The following is a 22,228-nucleotide window of genomic DNA, read 5'->3' on the forward strand; positions in this document are numbered from 1 at the left end:
TTAATCTAACAGTGAGGTGGTTGTCTCTAATCCCTACATTTTCTGAAATCAAATCCCAGCTCACACAAAGGAGCACAATTCTTGACCTCAGTAAGCTTGATATTTAAGTCATTTTTTAAATAATTCTTATTGAAATGCTATTCACTGCTAATACTCAATCATTGATTTGATTGAGATTTGAGGCCAGGCAAGAGACACATAGAGGTAGTGGATGAAGTCCTTTAATGGTGAGGAAACAGGCAGAAGGAGATAAGACATTCCAGGCTGTGCCCTAAACAAAAAATCAATTGGGAAAAAAAGGGTGGAGGACCAAAGGACAAAGAGGAAAAAGGGGGTGGTGATGGTAGGGGAAACGGGTGAGATATGAGCCATGCAGAATAGTAGTACACCTCATCTTGTTATTCTCTAGTCTGGGCGGCGCTTTCAGTTTGAGATAACAATAACAACAATGGTCATTCCAGATTGTGTCTTAAAGTAAGTTAAGCAGAATGTATGTATTTTTCTTCTCAAAATGTAAGCTTGTGGTCAGAACTTTAGGCAGGATGATTTGCCATTATGTCCTTTGTAGAGTTTATAACATTATGTAAATCTAAATTGTTGTTTGAACTGGATCCACTGTATACATAAACATGTAACAGGCAACACAGCCCTTTTCCTTCATACAAAACATTTCTGTATTTGTATTTAAATTAATAAAGTCATGTTTCCACTTTTAACACTCAACTACTTCCATTAATTACCATTTCCTTATTCACAGGCTGTAACACTTTTCATCTTTACACATTTCTTCTGACATTTTGTTTTCTAACTGAGGCCTAAAGTTAATTTCAGCTGCATCAGTCCGCCAGCATTGTAGCTGCACAGCTCCAGCAGTGTCTTATATACAGCCCTAGGTGGCAGCCATATGCACAGACCTCCTGCCTCCTTTTCACATGGTGTAGGCCACCCAGTAGATCACGTTCACCACAGCGAAAGTAAAAGGAAACACAGCCCTGGCATATATGTCGATTGTGTCGGCATCAATCGGCTTGCAGACACATTTGGAACAGCACTTCTTTTCCTCCTTAGTCTCCTCCGCCTGCCTGGACCTTCTCCTCCTTGGCTCGGTCTCCTCGCTGCCACCCTCCCCAGGGATTTCACTGCTGGAACGCTGGGCCCGCCCATGGCGGTTTGAAATCATCACGCTCTGGTTCATGCCAGTAACAGAGAGGGAAAACAGAACCATAGCTTGTTTGCCATTCTTCACAATGGACTGTAGGGAGACAGAGAGAGAAAAGTAAGAATTTTCTGAGGCCCAATCAGGTAAAGTGGAGTTTTGAATGAGTCAGCATCAAATATTTGACAAATCAGGCAAATATTAGAAAAACTAGTGAACCAGTTGTTTGGAACACAGAAAAACAAGGAACCACTACTAAAAAAGAGGGGGAAATAATTTAGACTGCATTTTTTGGAATGCATACTTTTGGAATGCATAAACCTTTGTCTTCACTAAATAATCATTAGTTATATTCTATTGTTCCTTATTTAATTCTCAATCATGATATTCATGACATTTGTAATTTTACCATAAAAACATTAAGCCTGAGGCGGTATCGCATATTTTTAAAATACATTACATATTTTGATTATGCAAGATTGCGGTCAGGATCTGCATAGAGCATTATGAAGTCCCCAAGACTTGATATTTAAACATGGATGGTTTATTCAAATTTGGGAATTTGCACAGTGGTAAGATGTTTTATTTTATCTCAAAGTATGTTAAGTATCTTGACGTTTTCCATAATGTCCAAAATAATTTTTTTTTCTTGTTGAAGGACAGTAGGATAAATGCTTTGGTTTGCTTTGGTTTTGGGAGTACAAGACGGGAATTATTTCCTCACCTCGGAGCTGAGCTTGTTGGCCTTTACCTTGGCCTTTTCTTTGAGCCTGTAGTCAGCGTTGTAGTGTGCAAAGGCATACTCAATGAGTGCAGCGAACACAAACACATAACAGATCCAGAAGTAGACGTCTAACGCCTTGATGGCTGATGCTCTCGGCAGGGAGGAGCGGGCGCTTACCATCAGTGTGGTCATGGTGAGAACAGTTGTGATCCCTGTGGTAAGAACACAAGCACAAGTAAATATAATACAGGTGCTGCACAAGATGAATCCTGGTCAGTCTTAGTTGAAGTCAGATAAAGCTCTGCTAAACTTATGTTACAAATCAGTAGCTGTGCTCGCCATACATTGCTCGTTAATTATCAAATAAGCCAGCCAATGAATTATGGGCAATGACTATAACTGCATAGCTTTTATAAACAAAGTATTTGGTTACACCTCACTCCTCTACAGCTCCATCCCCTTTGTCCAAATAAGTTCTAATCCTGTTGAAAATAAATTTGGGGACAACTAAAATGACAACTAGAGGCTTATAAATAGCAAGCCAATGGGTCACACCACAGTTGCAAGGTATGTAAAAAAGAAAATTGAACAATAGGAATAGGAAATAGGAAAAATAAAAAGGGAACTGAACAGCAAATGGAAACCAAAAATTAAGTTCACTGTGTGATGGAGCATGTAACTGCCGTCTTTTACTTTTTGAATTAAATAATTTGATATTTTACCTGCAACAGCCACATACTTTACATGCTATAACCAATCAATAATACACTTGTACTATCAGCTTATATGTAAAATAAATCAAAATAATCCCACACATTATCAAAACTCTATACTTTGATAACATCATTCAATAAGTATTCTTTATTATTTAAAAAAGGGTAACTACAATACTAGAAATAAAATGATGACAACAATAACATAGTTTATACGAGCTCATTTTATGACACGAATCGTTTCAGAGAGATTTCTTTTAACAATAAAACCAGAAATCTTAATCTTTAACTTTACCAATACCACTACTATAAGTCTGACTACTATCACTTCTATGGTATTGGTTGGTTGATGGTTAAGCATTGTATAATAGTGAAGTAAAGATCTTTCTCCTGGTCACTAGATGGCAGTCCTGTCAATGGTAGAACTTTGACTCTGTTTTTGGAACTAGCTTATATCACATCCTACAAAGATTAAACTTGGGCCTTTTTTCAAGACAACACATACTTATTAAAGTTAACTGGATTACTGACTGATTTAACTATTTTATCTTGATTCAGACTGTAATAAATTAGTGGACTACAAATGTGTTACTGTTCAAGTAATGTGTCTAAAGATTAACAAGAGTAACGGGTTTGAAATTGAAGTATAAAAGCCACTTATATTTGATTATTAATTCAACAAAATGCAGACTGGTGTCTGGATCTCTAGACCCCACACAATTTATCTTTGCAGCTATTCTGACTCTAACGGAGTCAAAAGGGACAAGGAGTGAGATTCAGCCCTCCTTTTTTATGTAAAATTCAATTGTCCGGATGATCAATTCTGTGGCCTCAAACCGATCATTGTGATTAGGATGATCATTGCTATGCTTAAACTAAAGTACATTAGATTTATAATACTAGAAGGGAACATCTTTGCTGTTTTTTTGCTGTAAGTTGCCTTGGTAGTATTTTGCACCAGAGCAGTGAGACTAAGAAACATCTGGTAAGATGTCAAGCCAAATCATTCCATTCCATACATTAAATACCAGTGTCTCATGCCCATATCGCCATGCATGAAATTTAAATTTTACAGGATACAGTGCTCCCTGGAAGATATAGCTTTTATATTTTGGACTTTTAATGAGCTTTTCACTGGTGCCACAAATTATGAATTTGTACTTAAAGCTGCGTATTGCACATGACTGCCAAAAAATTACTCAAGTAGAAACCATTTTGACTTCTTCCATGAGGTGTCACCAGGGCCCGGTTGTTCAAAGGTTATTTGATCAGATTAAAGCTATTGGATTGGATCAACTCTTGAAAACGGGTTGTTCAAAAGAAAAAAAGGATTATGTAATCGGACAAGATCAGGTTAAAAAAGAAAAAGGCAAAATAGGTGAAATATTTTATGGGGACGAAATCCTTCATTTTTTCCACAACCCTAATGTGGAAATTCAAGAGCAAAATATCTAATTACAAGAAAGTGTTACACAGTAAATAGTTAACCATTCTACAGATAAAAGAACATGATGTTGATTAAATTTTCATTTTTAAATCTTTATTTTAGAATTAAAAATTAAACGACTACATACCTAAGGATACACGAGCAGGGACTGCTGATTGGCTGATCCAAAAGGACACCCAGGACATTGCGACCAGTAAAATTGAAGGCATATATGATTGTATGATGTAGACGCCTCGATTACGTCTCAGCTGAAAGCGAAGACTGAGCCTGGGGAATCTTCCCGCTGGGAAGTAGAAAACAGGCAATGAGTTAATTTGCTTTGCTGAAGATGCTAATTATCCATTATTACATGACCAATTGTTCTACACAGACTCAAGATGCAAGACATACATTACTATTGCAAACTACACTTTCTCAGTGGCAACTCCTCTCATCTCCTAAACTTCCTGCCTGGCTCAGCAGCAAGCCTGACTTGATCCATTCCTTTTATGCATTGAATATAACCACAGAGATGCTTCAAGTTATATGGGGGAAAAAATGCTTCAAAAAGAATGTGTAGGCTTCAATGTCAGAGTCAAGTCCAGTCCTAAATCTCAAAATAGTAGATAATGCATAGAAAACAAATAAGAACCACGCAGGGGGCTTTCAAACTGGCTGTGCTGGCACTAAATTGACAAATGAAAACAAACAAAGGACAAAAAGATAGATTCTCACCTGATTTAAAGTTCATCATTTCAGTGACAAACCGATAATCTGTGATGGTGAACTGCGAGAGCTCCAGTTTGTCTAGGCCATGGATGTGTCTCTGACTCTCGGACCAGTGATACACAATGTCCTCTGAGGAGTAACCATCTAGAAGACAAAAAAGTAAATGGTTGTGTAAATGTGTCTTGAATCTTGTATCTTGAATGTGTATGTGAATTTGTTTATGTTTGTTCGTGTGAGATTGTAAGCACAGCCTAATTATGGAAAGCCTGAAATTAAATACAGATAGTTCTACAAAACAAATTAAATGTTAAGTTTCCTTGATGTCACTTTACTTTTGCAATGAATACATGGAGATAAATTGATGCAGCAAAACTTGATTTGATTTTGTAAATGGAATTGTAAATGGACTGTACTTATACAGTATAGCACTTTTCTAGTCTTGCAACCACTCAAAATGCTTTTACACAACATGTCACCCATTCATGCACACATTCATACACTGATGGCAGAGTCTGCTACCTAAAGTGCCCAAATCTTGAAACCGGTTGTTCAAAGGAAAAAAAGAATTATGTAATCGAATAAGATCAGGTAATCCAATCTTGGCTTTTATCCAGAAAAAAACATCAGTTGGGTTGTAGCAGATGAGGTAGAACAAAATAGTTTATTATTCCCCATAAAATATTTTGCTAAATAGCATCAACATCCATCATAAAATATCAATATACTAGCAACTGTCAGGAGCTTTTGTTTTGTGTGGATTTTGGTGCCCCCGGTGAACAAAGTATGTAGTATGTAGACCCATTCAGAGCTCCTGTAATCCAGATTTGGTCATCCTTGAAAGTCAGTATCTGGATAAGGTTGATCCTATCAAGTTTTATTTGAACAACCGGGATAAAAGTAAGCCGGATTACCTGATGCTGGATAGAAAAAACAGTGGATTACTAAATCTGGATAATTCTTTTATGGATTAAACCTTTTGAACAACCGGGCCCTGGGGATCAAACTGCCAACTTTCCGATTGAAAGACGACCAACTCTACCACTGAGCCACAGTCGCCCCACAATCGCACAAAGTTATAATTATATCTGTATAATGGATGGGGGTTGAGTAGTCTTAGGGAGTGACCTCTTTTACGAAACCTTCATATAAGTCATGTTTTGTCATTCGTTGCAGTTTGGGAAGAAAGTAAAAAAAATGCCATCCTGCTAATAGGGAAAGCAGATTAGGAAAGGGGTTGTATAGGGGTTGTCCGAAAGGTAATGTGAAAGTATGTAACTAGTCATTTTTGCTAGAGGACTTTAGGGCAGTATGTGAATTCCAACTTACAGCTTTCCAGGTCCAGCATACACTCCTGCTCATCCATGGGATACTTGGTCAGGTCCATATCACATGCGACCGTTGAAGTAATTCTTGAAAAAAACAAATAACAGCCCGTTAATTTAAAAGTTAATTTTCACCATAACAGTTAACTCTTACACTTAAACTTAACTAGGACAGTGTATTTTCCGTAAAACGAACAACAAACGAATCTGCATGGCCAATGACTTGTTGGGACAAGTCTAGACTCTCTGTCAGCGATGTAAAAGAGGAGGAGGAGACCAACATAGTTTACCTTATGGTTCATATTTGAGTTTACCCCCATTCAGATATGCTGTCTTTCCAGTGACGACAACATTTTCTATTGTTATCTAAGAAGCACGTCAGCTGATTTAAAAAAAAAGTAAGATAAGATAAGAGAATCCTTTATTGATCCCTAGGGGGGAAATTTGGGTGTTTCAGCAGTACAAAGACAAAATAGCATGTCAGTAAATACAGCATAAAATAAAAATAAAAATGCGAGGTATAAAACGCAGCTAAGAACTTTGAAGACAATCATATAAGATGAAAATCTTATGTGAAAACGCTTGACTTCTGAGATTGAAAATAAAAAGGAGTGAAAGGAATTATATCTGTCTAATGGATGGGGTCAAGTAGTCCAGTTCTAGGTAGTGACCTCTTTTACAAAACCATTATATACATAATTTTTTAATTTGTTGCAGTTTGGGAAGGCAGTAACAAACAATGCCGTCCTGCCAATAGGGAAAACCCTTTACTTTTACCTTCACATTTCCATATTCCTCCCACCCCCCATCTACAACAACCACACCAGTGTGTATGAGTTTTCTGAGGCTTATGAAATTACCACAGAGAAAAGAGTGCACTCTCAGATCATAGCATGGATAGTGAGAGATTTTTATTCCCAGAACAGAAAAAAAAAAAAGAGATGTATGTGCTCCTAAATGGCTGAGGTTTCTGAAGGCATCTGTTTAAAAAGAAATCATAGCCAAAGTAAAACAAGCAAGAACTTAAAAGCTGTGTCTCAACCACAGGAACTTTCCCAGGGACTATGGACAGTTGGAGGGGCATCTGTGCATTTCAACCACAGGGACCAGTGTCTAAAAATATACCTCCACAAGCCTGCTGCTCCAGGGGTAGTATTTTCCAAAAGTGAAGGGACTTGAGGGATGGACTGGTTGAGTACCCGCAGCATTTAGAGGACTGGTAGAGGAGCATGTAGTTGTCTGTCTGGATATGTTGCCATACCATGCATTTATATTAAAAATGGGTAGATAGTAGTGTATAGTCTTAGGGCTGATTTGCAGGTGACAAGTTACAAAGTAACACATCAGGGGACTGGAGCCTATCCCAGCTGTCACTGTGCGGGAGCCAGGATACACCCTGGGCAGGTCGCCCAGTCAATCACAGGGCTGATACATAGAGACAGACAATCTTTCACGCTCACACTCACACCTACCTAGCTACCATTTAACCTCATGCACATGTTTTTGGATTGTGGGAGGAAGCCAGAGTAGCCAGAGGGACACCACGCATGCACAGAGAGAACATGCTATATTATTTATATTTATTATATTTATATATTATTATATACATAATTATTATATTTAATACAAGTACTTATTTAGTTAGTTATTTATTTATGATAAATGCATTAGTGTAACGCAAACCTGTTTAAAACAGTGTGGCTTTATCACACGTCAGCAGTCTAATTTGCCTCATCATCACTTCGCGTCAGTGGAAATGCAGACAAAAATGGTCTGGAGGATTTCTTTTCGCATTTTAAAAAATTTCTTCTGGGAAAACCTAGGTACTCTTTGTGGAAAAGTGGCTATTAAAGATAATGTCAACATCAGAGCACTGTGATACATACTGTGATAAAAAGTCTTACTGGTATTAATGTCTGAGTCTAAGATATGTTTCGGTCATGAACAATTCGTTCAAAAAAACTAATCTTTTTAGTGAATTGAATTATCCATTAAATTCCATGCATTGATTCGTTCCTGCCGTTCATAAAATTTTCTCTCGTTTGATGTTAATGTCCAATGATTGATGTAAGTGCGCGCCAATAGCCTTTTGGAGGAGAGCTGTATTTATCAATTGACCATGTCAGGGGAACTAGGGAACACATCACTTGACTCAATGTGTCTGTCTCTCTCTCTCTCTCTCTCTCTCTCTCCCTTACTCACTCACTCACTCACTTGTCCACTGAACAAGAATGGTCCACGTGAACGATACCACCCAATTTACGAACGTGGGGTGGAAGTATTTCAGTAGTGCATACAAAGTCAATTCACAGATGTTTAAACCAGTGACAGATGAACATAAACTAAATTATGTTTACTTATTAAGACATTATAATGTCAGAAGGATTTGTAATGGATAACTTGGGCCAAGTAACCGTTATATTGTGATGATTTTACAAGAAGACCAGTGAATGCAATGGTAGCCGTCAGCGTTCATAAATGAGTGACAGTGAGACAGGAGTTGAGTGAATTGTTTCCTTGTTGTTATGAGTAAACTGGAAATGTCACTAAACAACTTATTGAACGAGTTTCATGAACTAATCTTGCAGCTGAACGAGATTTGAAGATCTCTCTTCAAAGACTCATAACTGCCATCTCTAGTGTTGAGGACAATATATGTGTGCATACCGGCTGCTGTATAGAATGACTCCATTGGGCTGCAGGCGGATCAACTTGTTCTCCACTGTGACATCGTGGAACCAAGCAGATTTGGCGTTGACAATAAAAGTGTCAGGAAGCCACAGCTTGTCCACAAATCGACTATCCAACCCCAGCGTCTTGTTGGTGTGATTGTAGGACAGACGGTCATCATGCCAGCTCTGCCGCAGGAATACAGTCATGGTGTATTCCTGCCAGGAACAACAAACACATAGCCACATATAAGTACAACACATCCTGTCAAAAACCATGTAAATGAGGTCTTGGGTGGCCTTGGAGAAGTTTTGTCAACTATCTATTATGCATTATGTTTTACCATAGGAAGTGTAGAATTCAGTGTTTGGCTCATAAAAACACAAGACAAATCTTTGAAGTTCACGTAATTACAGAGACCCTGAGAGTGCTTAAGTACATTGCTTCCTCTTTGCCTCATTGCCTCTTTGATTACTGAAATATGGTAGAAATCGATCACCTTGTAATAAAAAATTTGATTCAATTATTTATTTCTCATTGGCTGTCAATTATATTACAGATTTTAAGTACATAAACTAAAATCTCTAGAATCTTTCTATATAGACCAGAGTTGTCATCCAATACTGTATTTCTTTTACTATAAATATTTAAAGATATAATCTCGAAGATTTTCATTTAAATAAAAGTCTGTTAAGTGACTATCGCCGAATGAGGCAAAACAATGGTGATTGAGCCTATGGCCAACTGATATCTTTGCAGTTGCAGTATCATGGACTGGGTGTCGGTGGCGACTTTCGCCGAAAAAATTACAAGCAGCGCCCAGTTAGTGACGCGTTTTCTATCACTCAGCAGTGGTTGCCAGTGGTCTGAGGGGGTCAGAGAGGATAGGCAGAGCTAAGCGGCTGCTTTTCCTGTCTCTGCAAGTGTTGTGAGTAAACAGTAATCGACTGTGGCTGAAAAAAATAAAGATCAATGACTACAGATACAACTTATAAAAATAAGTGAAAATCCAAAGAAAAAGAAACAAATTTCACACTCAGATGAAGGCAAACAGTCTAAAAAGAAAAGCGACCGTCAGCAAGGAAAATCAAGAGTTACAACCGGAGCCAGCCATGGAAGTCACACATGCAACACTGTCTGGATATCTGGGAAGTGTGCTCCCGCAATTACCATTTATCTCCCTAGGTGCCGCCAAAGAGAACAAAACTGAGATCTTTGAGATTACAACTTTAACTTCATGAGTACTTACAAACACTCAAGCAGGATATATCAGGATTATGCAAATAGCAAATCTTTGGTGCAATATGGATGACAGAGAATCTCACTGTAGAAGGAATGAGATAGTAAAAATATACTTTACCATGTTTGCCTCAGAGATGTGGTCAATGCTGGCCACTTCAATAGCCATGGCCACATTCACTGGTGGACCTATGGGGGGAGAATTGAGAAAAGAAAGCAAACCTAACCCCTCCACGGTGGAAAAACACCCACACACAGCTTTACTGCCATTTATGATCAGTCCCTCCCTCACTCCATCACCCATCTGTTTTCCTCCCACCTTCATTCATCCTACATCTCCAACACTCCCACAGTGCATAGAAACTAAGCATTATCCAGTTAAACCAAGTAAAGTGGCACATCAAACTGTGGGCATTCATAATCCACACTGAGCTTTCATCGACTCGCACATATTGAGCTTCTGCCAACATTCTCACACACACACACACACACACACACACACACACACACACACTGTTGCATCTTTTACTCAACAGTTTGCCATGTGATTAGCATGGAGTGTGGCTAGGTGATTGGATGCTGGAGGGCAGAACCTACAGGGGAGCTCACTTATGTAGAACGAAAAGGCTATTTATACAGAACATTAAGGAATCATGCATTACTATTCATTCCCCCCATTCAACACCATCAACTACAATTTCTAGCTAATTCTATTCTATTGGACATACAGTGGTATTTGGTGTCACAATGAGCTGTTTATTGTATGCCAAGATCAGCAGGGGAGATTTAAGAGGTGGTTACCTGATGAAATAATAAGAGAATATTATGTTTTTCATAGTGCCCTACAGTGGAGGTGCCAAGTTTAATAACACATTTGTGATAGATTCACTATTTACAAAGGTATGTCTACTAATAACATAAAAGTAAAGTTTGCATCACACCACAACAAAACTGTAAATAAGTAAATGTTAATGTGGTTTTAATAATGTTTCATACACTTCATATTATGCAATTATAGTAGCATTAAAAAATGTATAAGACACCGTACTGTTGCTCACACACATTACTCAATACTTTAATACTATATGTGAGTTGAATGATGGGAATTATTCCAAATAACATGACACGATTCCTTAGTGGTCATTATAATGTAACATCAATAGAAATGCAATCATCACATGATGGTGTTGTATGATGGTCCGTGTTGGCATGATGTACACAGAGGGACATGTGGTGATAGCGAATGCTCCTGCTTCACATTTTCACCTTTACTCAGCTGAGTTAAGCTGTGAGATTGAGAAATCTATCAATGTGGTTGTTGGATTCTTCACATCTTGCAGCCATTCTTAGCCGATTCTCCAGAGTGGTGCTTATTTTTTTCACCACCCATCTACCTTTTCTCCTTGACGGGCATTGTCCTCTATAATCCTCCCAGCAAAGCTAAATGTCTCTTTGTGTTTAAAAAAAATTATTCCATAACTGAAGAGTTAAAGCAGATATTTACATTATCTAAATACAACGTTAGTCTGATGTCTTAAATGAAAATATAAAACAAAGACACCTCTCAGGATAATGGAATTGGAAAATGAAATGTTGTAACTTTGGATGGGTAATGCTAAGGATGGCTGTAAATGTGATGGGATGAAATGCAACCCAACACCACAAGCAGTAGATCTCATACTCACCTCCTATCCCAGGGCGAAAATTTCTGGCATAGCCCTTCATTAAATCATCCAGATTAGGTAACCAGGATATTTCAATGTCGGTACCTACATAGTCCCCAATGTCACTCACCATGGCCCTAAAGGAGATAACAGCAGACACAGCATCATTCAGCGTTCATCTATCACACCATTTGTCTGCAGGAAAGCTTGACAGAACCTCAGATACGGTCAGAAACATACAGAGATAAAAACAAACATCTAAATGTGAGTCAGTATAGCTGTTGGTCCAAAATAAGAGTGATTGAGAACTTTAGTACTTACTTTGCTGTAGAAAAGGGGATTGCTCAAAAGCTTCCTTGTCCTACGTTACATCATCTTTAAAAAAGAATTGCATGAGCCCTTGAAATTATTCTTTAAAGCTGCACAATTTCTTTCTGTATTTATATGTTTGGCCAATTTGGGGCCAGACAGTCATCTGTCAACACAACAGTGACGCAAAATAACCAAAAAACGTCTTATGGTAAAAATGTTAGCAATGTTGCATGCAACATTAGCTTTTTTAATCATGACTTAGTCCTCTTGACAAATTCCTGTCCAGTAATGACTCTCCTTTAAGCTCTGTTTGAATCTGCAGCAATTCCTGAAAACAAAATCTGGAATGTGTATTGTGTAGCTTAAATTATACTAAAGGGAAAGAACTGCAAGGTACATATTCAAAGCTTAATCCAAAAGGCAAATGGACTTGGTTGAAGTTCTTGAAGATGTTTCACCTCTCATCAAAGGGCCTTCAGTTCTGAGGAACCTCAACCAAGTCCACTTGCCTTTTGGAGTAAGTTATGGATTACCATGACCTGGATGACTGAGGACCTTAACAAAATACATATGTGCTTTTTCTTTTGGTGGATTGTTTTCACTGCCATATACTATAAATGCAAGTATTATATATTTTTCCCATGTTTTAATTTCAAAATATGCTAACTCTCTTCAACTTGCAACAAAAATAGGGTAAAATGTATGCATTTATATAATCTATATTATTATATAATATATAATACCATATTATTGATTTGCAAAGTTTAATCAGTATAAAGCAGGCTATGTAGTTTTCAGTTTGTACACTCTGCTTTTATTGTTCCTTAATATTTTAATCAATTTAATAAAGCTACGGTGGCCCAGAGCAAACATTGACAGCCACTACCTCCATGCAGGATTCAACAAGAGTAACACAGCTCAGACACCACCAGGTGGCAGTTGTGCTTTCTAAAAGAGGGAGCAGGATACAATGCAGATATACTGATGACATTCAGATATATAACAGTGTGGACCTTTGTGTATTTACTAAAATCAGCTACCTGACATGACAATTTTCAATAATAGGCTGTCATTGAATTCTGGTGGAGCTTTGTCAAAATATAGCATGTGCACGTTGTGGTAAATAATCAAATTTTCTTAATGGACAATGTAATTAAAAGAAGTAACTGAACAATAAATAAACTGTTCGAGGCTGAATGGATGTCATGTCCAGTCTGTCACAAGGCTGGTGGTGGGATCAACAGGGGAATGGACCATAGAAACTTGATCAAAGGTGTTATTTTGTTTTGTTTTGTTTTGTTATTTTTGACAAAGAAATGCTAGTCAGTGACCACCTATGAGAAAACCATTCATCTACAGCTACATGGAAAACTCAAATCAATTTATAACACTGAATATCTGCAGAAACAAAAACATTATTTATTCCATGATGTCAGCTTTTCCTAAGTTTCATTGTGGCAGATCTATTTTTAGTCTGACAGTCACTGTCTTGGCTGACAAAAATGGGAGCGCGGAGTGAATTAATTAATCACTATGTGACTCCTGGATTTTCTCACTAATTGGCAGTTTCTAAATCTGGAAATGAAAAGCTTTTGCTACAAGAAATCTATTAACACACCAAGGTCAAGCAGGACTTCTCTTGTGGAGGGATGAGACAGTGAGTGGAAGTGTGTGTTTGTGTCATTTACTACATTTATTCTAATGTAATATTAATTTTCAGGAACTTGTTACATCATGTGTCTATTTAGATCAATTGGTTTCACTGTGATTTTATTACTTAATGTTTCAATCCCTGAACCGTGATGTTTGACTTTACCTTTAAAAACATGCAGTTTCTATTACCAAGAACAAGTTTAGTAGGAGCTGTCTTTATAGGCTAGTTTTTTTTAACCACTTTATAAAACAATGACATAGTACATCGATTGTCTTCTTAATTATTTCCAACGCATCAGAATAGTGTCATTTTCTGCTCACAAGAAAATGTAAATCTAAAAAAGGAAGGTGAAGTTTTTATCGCTTGGCTATATCTTTTATCCATGATTCAATCAATAACTTCTAAAACCTTGTGTATGGGAATTTATTAAATATCACAGATTATTGGTTCAATAGAATACTGATCTCTAAAGAGCTGACCCAAATTTTTTTGGGGGGGCTCTTTAAATAGATGTTTGTGAGGAACATAAAAGCAATTATTTCTGGATATCCGGAATATCCAGATTTAGCATTTCTTTGACCATAAAAGTAACAGAAACCCAGCTCACATGCAACTCTCTTAGGTGAAGGAAATATAACTGTATGCTATTAAAAGGCAAGTATGGGGTTGGGCATTTGATAGCTCTCTAGTGAGATTCACCAAACACTTACCCCTCTCTATTTTCTCACCTTTCATTTTATGACACACAGTTGACAGTGTATTTCCAGACGCTTCTTTTCCTTCTGTATTTCACTTCCATAATACATTTCTCTTGAGCCATGGATTTGCACCCGTCTGTTTATGAGCTAACATTAAACAGATGGGGAGAGGAGACGAGTAGAAGAAAGACAAAGAGCAGCAGCCTCACTCAAAATGATGGCCTCTTTGTGTGATTGTAATGTTCAACACACACTAACTAGCCTAGTTTGTTTTATATTCCGACACTGCTGAATACTGACACCTGAACGCCAGTCCCCTAACTCTCACTCAGGGATATCCTGTTTAATGTGTTTGATAAGTAGTGCATATCATCAGGCAGCAGCTCCATTGAATTGACAGTGTGTGTGCGTGTGTATGTGTACTCTATATTTATTCAGCAAACAGATCGACAATAATTTAAGACGCGTAAATTTGAGGTCCCATTGGTGACATACCTAAACCTCTAACTGATGTCTAACCGATGTGTTAATCACACACAAACACACACACACACACACACACACACACACATGCACTTCTCAAAGTTCACTGCACTTTCTACCTGGTGGTGCTCCTTCCAAAATCCACGCCCTGGTCTAACCCCACTATGCAACCTGACCTCTGCGCCTCTTTGCATCTGGTAGTTTAGCCGTTCCACCACTAAGACAGCTCAGTCGTTCCAGGCTCTTTTCTGTTCTGGTTCCACAGTGAGGAAATGGGATCCCTTTTGAAGTCAAGACAGCAGAGTCAATACCCATCTATCACCAAAGGCTAAAAACGCACCTTAGCAGACATGCTTTTTCTTCTAGTCTTTGCGAACACTCAATGCTGCTTTTACACTACATGTCACATTCACCCATTCACACACTGATGGCAGAGGCTGCTACGTAAAGTGCCCAACTGTCAATCAGATATCACATTCATACCCGTTGGCTATGCCACCGGGAGCAATTTGGGGTTCAGTTTGTACACTGTGTCTTGCCCAAGGACACGTCGACATGTAGCTTGAGGGAGCTGGGGATCGAACCTCCGACCACTGAGCCACAGTGGTCGGAGGCCAGTGGCCCCAGTAGATGTGTAGAGTTTTAAAGATGGGCATATACCAGTAGTCTAATTAAAAAATATATATATGGTTGCATTATGGGAAAGGTAAAATCCAGGGCTTTTGGATCTCATACTTGGGACAGGAATTCAGAATATCTTTATCTTTATTGGCCCAATCCCAATCTCCACACTCACGGACTCACAGAATTTGAGGCGCATTCCTGGTGAGTGTGTGAGTGCTTAGTGCTGTCCCACTGTCAGATCACAGAGTTCATGAGGGCTCTGATGCGGACTTTTCAACGCCAAATTACGGACTTTCCGTGAGTCCGCATATCTGTAGACTTTCCTGTGGGACTTACCCAGAGTTCATAGCAAACTTAGTGACGTATCCGAACGCGATTGTCCTGGTCCCCCACTAAATGTAAACAAATGTAAACAATGCGAGCGTGGACAGTGATGGGAACCGCAGATATGTTTATCTGTAAGTTTCAACAATTAAATATTTGTAAATAATTAATATTAATGACTTTCTGACTTTTGATAGTTTGTTAAATAAAGCTTAGCTGATCTTATCTTAAAATATGTAAACACTGTAAGACACACAAATACATATGCTGCAGGTAGGCTTTTTTTCTTATTAAATTTAATGGCCCATCTGGTTTCCAGGCAACGTGTGATGCCCTGATAGTTTGTCCCATTCCGCATTTTTATGTAGTTCTCAAACCCTCACCGACTCACGCACTCACGCACCGCACGCCTGATGCCATTAAAGTCTGTGAGTGATCAGTCCTTAGGCTTTAGGTTGGAGATAGGGATTGGGCCATTGAATACTACTTCAATGTAAGAACATTTGTTTACATTTAGTGGGGGGCTGGACAATCACGTTTGTATATGTCACCAAGTTCGCTTTGAACCCTGGGAAAGTGCAACAGGATAGTCTGTAGATATGCGGACTCACGGAAAGTCCCTAGTTTGGCGTTGTAAAGTCCGCATCAGAGCCCTGACACACTTGCTGATCTGACAGTGGGATAGCACTAAGCACTCACGCACTTACCGTGAACGCACCTCAAAGTCCCTGTGTGGAGAGATTGGGATTGGGCCATAGACTGTATAAAAAGATGGACGACATGACAGCACCCTAACAGTGAAACCAAAACATTTCGAGCGCCCCCTGCTGACTGGCTGCAGTATAGGTCATAAAACCTGCCTACTCCATGTTTTCAGAAGGGACATGAGTCAAACTATAACAATCAAAATACACGCTAAATACATTTTTGTCAAACATGGTTTCTGTCATAGTTAGTTCTTATCATGCAGATTTATGCCCAAGTGTTTTGCCAATTTTCTTTTTAATTAGTTATTTGATGCTGTAAAAAGGATGATTGACAGCTCTGTTGACAAATACAGCTCCTGCAGCCAATAAGTTCTGAATTAGCAAAGTAGAGGAGGAACGGTGAGAAGAAACATAACTAAAACAATCACTACAGTCTCTGAAGTTTTGATATGTGAACGCAAGCTTCAGACCAACACAAAGAAGTTGTTCTGCTGTGAAATATGCTGACTTGCGGGATCTTTATTGTTTTTTCCCGTAATTTAAGTGTGTGTTTTGGTTAGCAGAAGTGGCTACGGTGGCTCCACCCGCCAATCTCTACAGTGCAATTCTGGTTCCAAATGACTTCACCATCACAAGATGGCACTACTCGTCACAGGGCCTATTTTGGCTTCAATTTTATACAATGAGAGCAGATGGAGACGTGTCGTCCGTCAGTGGCTCACACTCACACCTACAGGCATTTTAGAGACACCAATTAACAAGCATGTCTTTGGACTGTGGGAAGCAGGAGTACCCAGAGCGAACCCACGCATACACGGGGAGAATAAACCAAACCATGCAACCAACACACAGAAAGGCCACCTATGTCCGAACCCGGATTTTGAACCAGGAACCTTCTAGCTGTAAAGGCTACAGCGCTAGCCACAGCTCCACTGTGCAGCCCTTGTGTGTATCTACAAATTACAAACACAAATTATCCATCCTTCAGCTGCATTCACATTGTAAAAAAGTGTACTTTCCTCTAACTGCAAGAAAGTGTGCAGAGTGTAGTGCCTTATGCGGAGGTCAAGCACAGTGCTGTTAAACTACATACAAAATGCAAGCTAATGTCCATGTTTCTAGATACCAACAATAGTTCCAGTCCCAGACTGCTTTGTGGATGATATGGTATGTTTTTAATGTTGTAATATTTCTGGGAACTCTGGAGACAATGGGCCTCATTTACGAACAGTGCGTACGCACTAATCTGTGCTTGAACTGTGCGTACACACGTTTGACGCACAAATCTTGGATTCATTAATTTGTTCTTACCTAAATTTCTTCGTACTCTGCAAACAAATTTAGAACTCCCTCAGACCATGCGTACGCACAAATGATGAAAGAAATGTCCTAGGAAATGTTAACACACACCCTTTTAACTAAATGCATACTATATTAAAACTTCATTTATTGAAAAAAAAGGCTTTAATAGACAACAATAATTGAATTTACTAATGTATGGACCGTAAATGCCGTGTCATCCTCATAACTTATTGTCATATAATTAAAATCTTCAATTATAGCAGTTGAGTTAGTTTATTATGTTAACAATAGAGTAGACCATAGTAGACCATTTAAAAATGTTCATATTGAAATGTAACACTTTTGTTACAATTGTTTCTATTTCTACTGATGTGAAATCTTTTTTCCTTTTGGGGCCATCTTTCATGTTCTTTCAGCTTCTCCGTAACACCGCTCTCTTCGTGCGGCACCAAACAGATGTCCATATATAGAGAAATAGAGGCGTGGCAGTATGCTGATTGCAGATCGCGGACACGCACCTGTCAATTTAGAATGGTTCTGATTTACTAAGATACGCACGGTGGTGAGAACAAAATTGGCCGGTACGCACGCGTCATAAATCCAACGGTGATTTTGCACAAGTACTTATTTTTTGCGGAGAGTAAGAACATTTCTGCGCAGATATTAGTGAATGAGGCCCAATGAGTTTCTCATTCATACCTTTCCTTTGATTCCTGTTGCCAAAATTATATGGCAAAGAGGTTTCAATTGTCTTTTTATGTTAAAGGAATTTGCCACTTGCATGGACATCAATTCAAGATGGCCAGCATCAGTTAACTCAGTTAACAGTGTTAATTCTTAATGCAACACCTCTTTTTTGTCCCTAGCTTCAGAAAATGTAGAGATTCTGCTATTTGCCTGCAATCATGATCTTTAATATCTTCTATCTTCTATCTCATCTATCTATCTAAAGGACAACAACAATGAACCATGACATTTAGACTGACAATCTAAAAGGATGGACTAAATCCTGATGGACTGTGTTATCAAGCAATACATTTTGAGTCATTCTGTGCAGCTGCTTTACAAGTTTACTACTGGAAAACTAGCAGAATTATTTTATTGGTATCAGGATAGAAAGTAATTATGGACTAAATACTTGAATACTACAGAATTACTGTTAACTCAGATAATTAAAATTGATCTGTATATAAATTTGTTAATTTTCTTTTGTTGTGTTTTGCCAAGAATAGTCATTGGCCCACAAGAGCAATTGTGCGGCGACTGCCCAAAAGATTTTCCTTTAGAAGACATTCTGCAAAAGATAAAAAGTATGCCGCAGAAAGCCAAAAATAATATAAAATTAATTAACAGCAACCATGCTGCATGCAAAGTCACAGGCACACAAGCCCAGTTACTGACTGTAACTGCTGTAAGGTAGTGAGCTCAGTTAGCGGTGCAGCTAGCTGTTTTATTTGCTGACTCTACCCTGTGTGGATGCTGGCTGAGTTTGATGCCAGAGTGTTTAAAGCTGTTTGGACAGGGACTTATTGAAGACACAGCAGGGATGGGAGAGGAGCCAGAGGGAGGTCGAGCATCAGTCAGCACCCACCTTCAGTCAGCCTCAGGATGCCAGGAGCCAAACCCACAAGAAAACTACCTCGCTACTGTATTCCCTGCTGGCCTTATCGTTTAATATCTACTGTATGGTTATCATGGCTAAACCAACGAGCCAATCAATCTAAAAATGTCTGGCTCTAATTGTCATTTAAAGGAACTGAAAATCTAGACAATCATTTTTTTTTTTTTAGATCTTTAATAAGTTACTGACTTGCACACAGTCCTGAGTGTACCCTGCCTCTGCTCCAGCCCCCCTGTGACCCTGAACAGGATAAGAGGTATAGATAAGGGATGGATGGATGGATGGATCCATCTGTAATTGTGTAAATGTTATGAGTCACTTAGGGTCACAGTTATTGATCGTCCAACAAAAATTTCAATCTCCATGATACCCTCACTCTTGTACACTGAAACTAAAATAATACATTTGATTCATTGCTTTGGGAAACATTGAACCAGACCAATCATATGGGTTGTAAGCTGCTTGCACATGCAACCTACTGTATATGAGCAAAGAGGTAGGACTGTCAGATATAACATTATCAGTTAGATGACAACTGTGTTTGGTAGAATGAGGGGTAAGTAAAACCCCACCTGGAAAAAAAAATCCTATGAAAATGATGCCACAACCACAGACAGCGAGGAATAACTTAGCTAAGTAACCTTTGTGAAATGGAGAAGGACTGAGCTAATAACAAAACTGGAGTAGTTCTGATTAGAGGGGAGCAAGGAAAGGAAGTAGTTTGCAACTTCCAACCACCAAAGGGAAAACAGCAACGGGTAGGTGCATGTTAGAGTCAGAGAGAGAGAGAAAGAGAGAGAAGGTTATCAAATAATGAGATGTGAGAAAAGCCTACACTCTGTATTGTACTGTGAATAAAATAATAACAATAGTGATTAGAGGGAGGAAAATCGAATTATAATAGCCATTACTCCCTCTGCTGGTGAAAAGCCAAGAGGGACAATGGAAGCCTTTAGCCTAAATTTTACCATAAGCTTAAGCAGCTCTACTCTTTGCCCCTTTCAGTTGTGACACTTTTCAGCATGAGCTGTGGGAAACTTAAACTGGGAAACTGGGTCCTCAGTAGTAGATGTTGGTTATGCTAAGAATGGGCTGCTGGTAATGGCTTATGATGAGAAAGAGCATAGGGGTATTTTGACTGCACAGAGATTAATGTACTGTAGACCTTAAAGCATTATAAACATAAATATAAAGTTTAAATCACTTAACACACCTGGCCTATGCAGCTGACAAAAGCACACTGATTTGTATTCAAGAGATCTGAGAAAGAAGGTAATTTATCTGGAGAATAAACACAAGCAGCGGTCATAGCTGCATTAAATTACAAAGTGAAACAAAAAAAAACAAAAAAAACAATAAAAAAGGGACTGCGCTTTCACTGACATGAGGTTTTCTTAGCTTAAGAGCTCAGTTTTCTTATTGTCTACAAAATATCATCTTACATCCTTAGTTGAATATCCGTACATCAATCCTGAAACCAATGCTATATTTCTGATGGAAGCCTTCCATCTGTTAAGCTCTCCAAGCTGAACATCCTCTTCTCTGGTATGTAAACGTAGCCTACTGCTCTGCATAAAATGTAGGCCTACTGTGCCTGCCTGTTCTAAGCCACGAGCATCATGTCACCATCTGCTATTTGACATTGATCAGACGGGCCTAGAGGAGGGTGACATTATTTAACCTCCAATCACATTTATAGGTAGGAAGCAAAGAAACTTAAACTAAAGCCGTAAGCCTTTTGTACACTAATATTAATCATGTGTCGAAGAAGTCGTAGCAGGTGATGAACAGGAGGCATGCTGACTGGAGATATTAAAGCTGTAACTAGTGTTTCATTCTCTCTAGTAGGCTAAAATGTAAATCTGGTGATGTTGGTTGTTGACTGCCTGATGGTTTCCTGATTTAGAGATAGATAGGCTTAATGCAGTCCTAATTATATTATCCTAAATTGTTTTTTTTTTCTATCTCTTAAAATCTAATTCAATGGTATCCAACTTCGCATTGCCCTGAGAGCGACATAATATGAAGGCACCTGCAAGAGGCAATCTATAGCAAGGCTGATCTCACCTGGTGAAAATGTCCCCTCCAACGAATAGCAGAAAAAGACTTGACAGCACGTAATTTGGGATCTCCATTCTATACGCTTTTTGGTAATTGATAGAAAAAAATATCAAGATAAGTTTCCTGGGATGGTAATCGACGACAAAGCCACAGAGTTTTATTTTAGTGTGCTCTCGTCGTGATCCGGCGCTGCCATCAAGAAAGAAAAGTGTGGTGCTGATGCCGCTGAAGATGCTGAGGATCGTGGTGACGATGACCCCATGATCAGTTAACCAATCCCTCCGTGTCCGGGAGCGTACCGAGTTAAACTCCCTGTTCGACCGCAAACCAACGACCCGATCCACCGCTGCTGCCGCGCCGTTGCCTGTCCTCCAGCATCCAAGCAGAAAGAGAGAGAAAGAGGGAGAGGGATGGGGATGGGGAGAGAGAGAGAGAGAGAGAGAGAGAGAATCACTAATCTGGCGATCCCTCCCATGCTTGGCCTCTAAACGTCAGATTCAATCTGGCCTCAGAAGGCGGGGGAAGGGGGAGGGGGGATGGGAAGCTTGTCACGAACATACCCTTCATTACATTATGTAATTGTTGACACATTCCAATCCTCTCTTTAAGGTTACTACACGAATAAAGTTGTTTATCAGTAATGTGGCAAAAAACTAAGCCAGACTATCATTTTAGGAAAACGAAGTGGGTGGGAGTTTCCCGATGGTCTTGAGTTAGTCTGGGAGACCTTCCCCAATTGATGTAGGTTGGCTTGTTCAGTCGGTGATTGCATGTTGGACTGGGGATTTTAGATCTATGA

At 38.9% G+C, this 22,228-nt stretch overlaps 1 protein-coding gene across 1 annotated transcript; it reads right to left on the reverse strand.

Annotated features, from left to right (window-relative positions):
• Positions 1-205: 205 nt before the first annotated feature.
• gabrd (gamma-aminobutyric acid type A receptor subunit delta) lies at positions 206-21,819 on the reverse strand. The gene is made up of 9 exons (XM_069659707.1): positions 21,436-21,819; positions 11,665-11,780; positions 10,101-10,168; positions 8,738-8,958; positions 6,075-6,157; positions 4,755-4,892; positions 4,168-4,323; positions 1,881-2,092; positions 206-1,252 (listed from the first exon to the last, which is right to left on the reverse strand). Exons 1-9 carry the CDS (start codon positions 21,501-21,503, stop codon positions 929-931), a joined length of 1,386 nt encoding a protein of 461 aa, XP_069515808.1. The 5' UTR covers positions 21,504-21,819; the 3' UTR covers positions 206-928.
• Between the last annotated feature and the right edge of the window lie 409 nt (positions 21,820-22,228).

The sequence above is a fragment of the Semicossyphus pulcher genome, unplaced genomic scaffold (genome assembly GCF_022749685.1).
Source record: "Semicossyphus pulcher isolate SPU_LCO1_2020_fin unplaced genomic scaffold, fSemPul1.0.p SCAF_13, whole genome shotgun sequence".
NCBI lineage: Eukaryota > Metazoa > Chordata > Actinopteri > Labriformes > Labridae > Semicossyphus > Semicossyphus pulcher.